General features: G+C 43.7%; 1 protein-coding gene across 1 annotated transcript in view; it reads left to right on the top strand.

Moving 5' to 3' along the window:
- Positions 1-1,269: 1,269 nt before the first annotated feature.
- The window catches only part of EPB41L4A (erythrocyte membrane protein band 4.1 like 4A), a 209,250-nt gene continuing 204,116 nt past the window's right edge, over positions 1,270-6,403 (top strand). The window contains exon 1 of the mRNA XM_015590363.2: positions 1,270-1,397. Within this exon, the coding sequence (XP_015445849.1) occupies positions 1,299-1,397 (99 nt within the window). The 5' untranslated portion in view covers positions 1,270-1,298. The remainder of the gene's footprint in view (positions 1,398-6,403) is intronic.

Below are 6,403 nucleotides of genomic sequence, written 5' to 3'. Positions count from 1 at the left end.
AATGCGCCCTCCCCTCCCGGAGCCAGCCACCGGGTCTCCCCGGGAAACGGACACAGCAAGCGGGGTCAGGGTTCCGTGCGACCCCGTGACTTGCGCGCCGCGCGCAGCTTCGCCTGCGGACCTGTCAGCACTTCGCCATTAGACCACCTCCGCTCCGCCCTCCGCCCCCAGCCGCGACCCCGCCCAGAAGGGGAGCCCCCTTCCCGGCCGCCAGGCTCCCGCTTCGCTCCGGGGCGTTTTGCTGACGCCCTGGCCCGGCCCAGCTGCACCTGGGCTGCTCCCGCCCGGGGCGCCACCCCTCTCTCTGCCGAGAGAACTTTCCCTGGAGCCGCCGAGGCCTGGCGCGCCCGAGGCACACCCCCCCCGCCCGTCCGCCCGCCGCGTTCCCAGCCAGGGCGCCCGCCTCTCCGCCTGCACGCCCGCCCGCGAGTCCTTCGACTCCCCGCTTCTTTGACCTCCGGGAGAGGCAGCACACTGCTGCGGCGACAGGGCATCCCGGAGGGAGACCTTGAACTTGGCCCCACATAGTTCCCCACGATGAGCTCGGGGCTCCCCAGACTGGAGCTGCGCTCCGCGACCAGCTGACTTCCACTCACCGGTCGCGGTAGGAGCCCGCTGCCCTTTCCGACGGTCTGCGGACTTTTCGGTGGCCGCAGATTGGGACGACGGTCGCCGCTGCCCCTGCGGTGTTGCTGGGACGTCGTGGGTACCCCTGAAACACAAAGGAGTAGCCGAGTGCTCCCCATTCGGCGGACCGGACTGGAGGCTGCGGGGTGGGGTCTGAGCTGGAAGTGCGCGCCCGCGGGGGACCCCGCAGGCGGAGGGGAGGTCGGTGCGTGCCGGCAGCGCTCTGGGAGGCGCGGGTGGAGGAGGCTGAAGAGCTTCTAGGGTCTTCCGAGTCGGGGCGGGTGGGGGGACGCCTCGAGCTCTCGTCCCTCCCGTTTTGGGCCTCTTGCCCCAATTGCCAGGCGACTTTCGTTGTCCCTAGGACTGCGGGAGGGGCCGCGGCCGCGCCCCCGCCTTTCGAGGAGCCGGAGCCGCAGGATGCGCGGGGACGCGCCGCCGCCCTCCGCGCCCAGTTCCGCCGGCCTTTCCCCGCCGGCTCCCGGGCGCTGACGCTCCGCGTTTGTTCGCGGTCCTCGCCTCCCGCCTGCGCGGCCCTGGACCCCGCCCGGAGCTGTTCCTGTCGCCCTTGCCACGGCGCAGACAATAAATTAATGCCTCGCGCTTGAAGGGAGGGGGCGGCTCGGCGCCTGGGTCGCAGCTTTCTCGCCTGGCTGGAGACTGCCACGGCCGTCATGGGCTGTTTCTGCGCTGTTCCGGAAGAATTTTACTGCGAAGTTTTGCTCCTGGATGAATCCAAGTTAACTCTCACCACCCAGCAGCAGGGCATTAAGGTAGGGGCAGGCCGGGGGCGTGTTCGGGGGATTGGCAGCCCGGAGGGCTCGGGGGTCCATGGCTTAGTGTGAGGGCTGTCACCGGTTGGGGCGGCAGCTGCGTCGCCGGGCGGTGGGAAAGAACCGCAGCTACCCCCAGAGCTCAGGTAGAGGGTGAACGTGTCAGGGCGGGTTAACTTGGAATCCCTTCATAAAGGAAAGTAAGTTTGACGTCTCAAAGGGTAGTCCACGCACCAGTTCTCAGATGCAATCCCCAGTCCTGCAACGGCGGCCAAAACTCTTCCCAACACCAGTTTCCTCCCAAAACATCTAAAGGTCCCTGCAGCTCCCACAGAGGCACAGAATTGAATATACGGGCCGCTTGCCGCGTAGAAGGCACGATTTCCCTCGGCTTTGATGAGGCTTTTTCTTGATGGTGTCATTGAGGAAGTGAAGGAGTTCACTCGTTGAAATACATTTATTGGGTGATTGTGATTGTGTTGCCTGGACTTGTAGCTGAGTATTGCTACCTTTGGAAGGAAAATAATCTCCCTTTCCACTAGCAAGCAAACTGGTTCCCCACATTGAAATAAACATCTCTCAAAGCGACTCGGTAGTAACTTTGCTCCTGTTTGTAGGTCATTAAAATGCAATTACTTCTGTTAACCTAGAGAACCCAAACACAAAGGCTGTGAGAGATCGCAGAGATCCACTTCCTTAATTTTGCTGAGTTCTTGTGGTTGAGTGGACAAACCTGACGGAGGCGGAGGCGCACTTGTTTTGCTGTTGCAACCATGTAACTACCTGGAGGTGATAGGAATCGCTAGCGTTTTGTTTCCTTTTCTCCTTCACTTTTAAATCACAGATATTTTAGATAACTCAGCCTCTGAGTCTGGTGAAGGTCAACTGCTCCCCGCTCCTCCCCAGTACAGCTTGTCCCCTGAGAAATCAAGTTAAGTCTCTGCCAAGTGTCCTCTCTTAGTCTTGTCATCTCAGAAATTAATCCTAATGGCATAGGCCCTGGGCATTTCCTTGTGTGAATCAGTTTTTACCTAGCTTTATGCACACTAGCTTCAGTTTTGATATTACCATTCTTGGTGTACAGGATTGTAATTTCACAGATGTCATTGTTTTGCAGGAAAAAGGGCAAAAATAGTCAATTAAAAGCACAAGGTAAAGTTAACCCTTTAGGAAATTGTTTTGAATAGTGTGTCCCCAGTAATTATAATAAGCAAAAGTCAATCAGATTCTCATTTGTTTTTCCTTTCAAGACCAATAAAAGACTCTTTTGGAGGACGGTGTTCATTTTCTATTTTCAACTTTATGTTCCAAAACATCCCCTCTGCCCAAATGACATCAGGAAAAGAACTTCCCTTATAAGATCGTAAAACATCCTTTGGTATACTGTGTGAATAAAATGGCAAAAATCACAAAGACATCATAAATTTTTGATAATACATAAATTCTCTTTGGCTCAGGAATAGAAACAATTAGAAAAAGACAACTGATGATCTGATACTAAAACAAATCCTTCTGAAGTGCCAAGTCTAAAGTCATATAGAGTGTGAGCTTCCTGTATAATCATGAAAGCTATACCGGTCAACTGTGGAGCATGTACGTTACTCTGTTAAGAGAGCAGCCAAGTCTTAGGATCAAATGGAGCAATTTTGTCAAAGGAACATGAATCAAAAATCCTAGTCCATAATTACTTTTTATAACCTGATAGTGCTTACCTTGCTTTACAAATAGGTTGAAAACTGGAGAGTGATTCAAAGGCAATAGCAACTTTATAGCGGTTATTTTGGATAGATGCCATTTAACTAAATAATAATTTAAGCAGGCTTTTGTAGAAAGTAATCGTTTTGCAACAGGCTTGGCTTCTTTCAGTGTCACAAAAGCATGCCACAATTATTTTGATGGCCATATGTGTAACACAGATGTTTTCTGCCTAACTTAACCATATTATCTGTAACTACCATGCTACCATAAAATGCATGTGTTAAACACATATCTACTTGTGGCATGTACTAAATTAAACACATATGTATATTTGTAAGTGGAATATATGAACAGTATCTCAAATATAGAAAGTATTCAAATATTGAATGAATATATATGTTATTCTGTACATACTTGGCATTTTAACTCCTACTTTAGTTTGTAAGTGAAATAGTAAACAATTACTTCAAAGTTAACAGTATAATAGTTACAATAATAGTGTTTTCCTTCTGCTACAGTATACTTGATAATTTTGATTATCACTAAAGTCAAAGTTAAGCATGCAACATCAATTAGCCCATTTTCCCTGAAATTTAAATAGAAATATCTTTCCATTTTTCAAAAGCATTTCCTTATAATTATTTTGAGATGACCCTGTCTTGCATTCTATCTCAAATAGAATGAATACAGCTAATTTTGCATTAAAATTATTCACATATTTCATCCCTTAATGGAAATAATTTTACTGATTCCTGATAGTTACTTAAGAATTTGCTTGTATTACTGTTATAATAATTCTTTGTGAGTTAAAGATTACTGTTGGACATTTAGGAGTATGAGAGAAGCTTGGTAATACATTTTTTTTCTGTGTGCCATTTTGAAAAAAAAAAAAAACACTCTTTGGATCTAAGTGCCAAATTACAAATTGAAAAGTCAGTTATGAAGTGATTTTCTGCACTTCAGATCAATGTTTCTATGGACATTAGAAAAAAAAATTGATATTTTTTCCCAATTTGGAAATGGAAAGCAATTCAGCTTGAAGACAGTAGTTACACATCTTATATGTTAAGTTGCATTTAAATGGAAAGTAATTTTTTGTTTAAAACATAAACAGAAAAATAAAACAGTATATTGTATTCAGTGTTATGTAGAAATTTGCTGCCTTAATTTGCTTTAGGGGTAACCTCACTTTGACAAACAGAAAGTCTTTTTCATGCAGTTTGTAGTTTGAGTCCTATCCATGGTTTAAAAACCCAAGTTTATGTAAACTGTAAGCTATTGGTTGTGTGTTGAGCCCCACAATAACTTTTAGCTGTTTGTTCTCTGCTATCTCTATTGTTTATTCAAGTTAAGAATTTCTGCTGTGGTTGGTCTCTTGTTTTTTTGAGTAATGTTTATTCAGGGAAACTTTTGTTATGTCCTTTGTAGCTCTTTGTCTTGGTGGAGGTAGAAGTCTTTCTTTTTGTTCTCTTTAGAAAACCAAACTTCAATGTGGCTCACACTACCTTTATAGGCTGTCATTTGATTAGCAAAAATTTTCAGGGGAAAAAAAATCGCAAGGTTTGATGATAAATTTAGTTTGAAAATTGCTGCTGCAAATATGAACTAGATTAATATTTTCATTTCAGCAAGATTTTAGTCCTCTGAGTAGTAATGTAATAACCACTGAGGTGCTAATTTTCCTCTCAAGGGATTTGACTAAGTTAATGAAACCAATGATAGCAAGATGGAAATTCCATTAACTTTTTTCAAACAGCTTTATTGAGATATATCGTACAATTCACACAATTAAAGTGTACAGTTCATCTATTAACTTTTAAATGAAGTTACTTCCTAATCATCCTGAGTTTCCTGAGGGAATATTATGTCAGTTTTGATGCTTTGATCAAAAACGTCCTAATAAACTAGAAAAACAATTAGCAATTAGAAGGTGGGGACTTAGATTATATCCCGATCACCAAGAATTGTAATTTTCATCCCATTTGGACTGATAAAGAGAAATCTAAGATGATTGGGCAAAAATGAAAAGCAATAGTTCTTCACAAATTATATTAAGTATTTTATGTGAATAGCTATATCCTTGATATCAACCATGTAGGGTGCAGAGTCAGAGACCTTACAAACAGATTGAAGCAGGTAATCATACACCAACATTTTTGTTAATGTAAGGTTAGCTGGAGTCTTGATTGCTCAGTAAATTCGATGTAACTGGGATAGCAGTACCCCTTCTCCACTCTTCATCTAGGTTTCTAAAATTCAAATATAATATTTATGTTGAAGATGAACTAATATGTGAATGCTCCCTCACATTTTTTTTGTGTTTTTGTTTAAAGTATTTTTCGGCTTTACCGAGGTATAATTGACAAACAAAATTGTAATAAATTTAAAGTGTACAACGTGATTTGATATACATATACATTGTGAAAGGATTCTTACCATCCCACCAAGTTAACACATCTGTCACCTCACCTATTTACCTTTTGTTGCTGAGGGCACTTAAGTTCTATTCTCAGCAAATTTTAGTTATACAATACAGCATTATCAACTATAGTCACTATATTGTATATTACATCCTCAGACCTTAAGTGCCCCCTCAATTTTATAAGTTCTTTTCTTAAAAAATATATTAAAAATACTTTTTATCATTCATGCTTTGAAAGTGATTTAAAAATAATTTAAGGGGGAAATCATTGTTACTTCCAGCAGCTAGCTAAGGGCGGTCCTTCTCCAGGTGTTTATAATTTTCTTAGTTGAAGGCGGACCACACTCTTTGCAGCCCCTTTAATATAATTGTTCTTGAATTCTATAATGTTAAGCTTGAACTAACTTTGAACTAAAGTTGAACTAATGCAGAGCTTTTGTTGCTTTTGCCTGTTGGTGGTGTCTTGGTCTGTTTGGGCTGCTATAACAAAATACCACAGACTGGGTAACTTATAAACAAGAGAAATTTATTTTTCATAGTTCTAGAGGCTGGAAGTCTGAGATCAGGTTGCCAGCATGGCCAGGTGAGAGCCCTCTTCTGGGTGGAAAACTTCTTGTATCCTTGCATGGCAGAAGAGGCTGGGGGCTCTACTGGCTCTCTTTCATAGGAGTGCTAATCCCAAAGACCTCACCTGTTATTGGTGGTTAAGTTTCTAGCATGTGAATTTTGTGGGAACACAAACATTCAGATCAAAACAGTTAAATCTAAATTGCAGGGACAAAAGTTCAGACTACTTTCCATTAGCCAGCCACGTGGACGGTGGTTTGTTATTTTTATTAAGACACTTACAAACAAGACTGGAAGCTTTATTTTTTCTTCAGTGGTT

This window comes from Pteropus alecto, unplaced genomic scaffold, assembly GCF_000325575.1.
Source record: "Pteropus alecto unplaced genomic scaffold, ASM32557v1 scaffold20, whole genome shotgun sequence".
Classification (NCBI taxonomy): Eukaryota; Metazoa; Chordata; class Mammalia; order Chiroptera; family Pteropodidae; genus Pteropus; species Pteropus alecto.
This window is presented reverse-complemented; position numbering and strand designations above follow the sequence as displayed.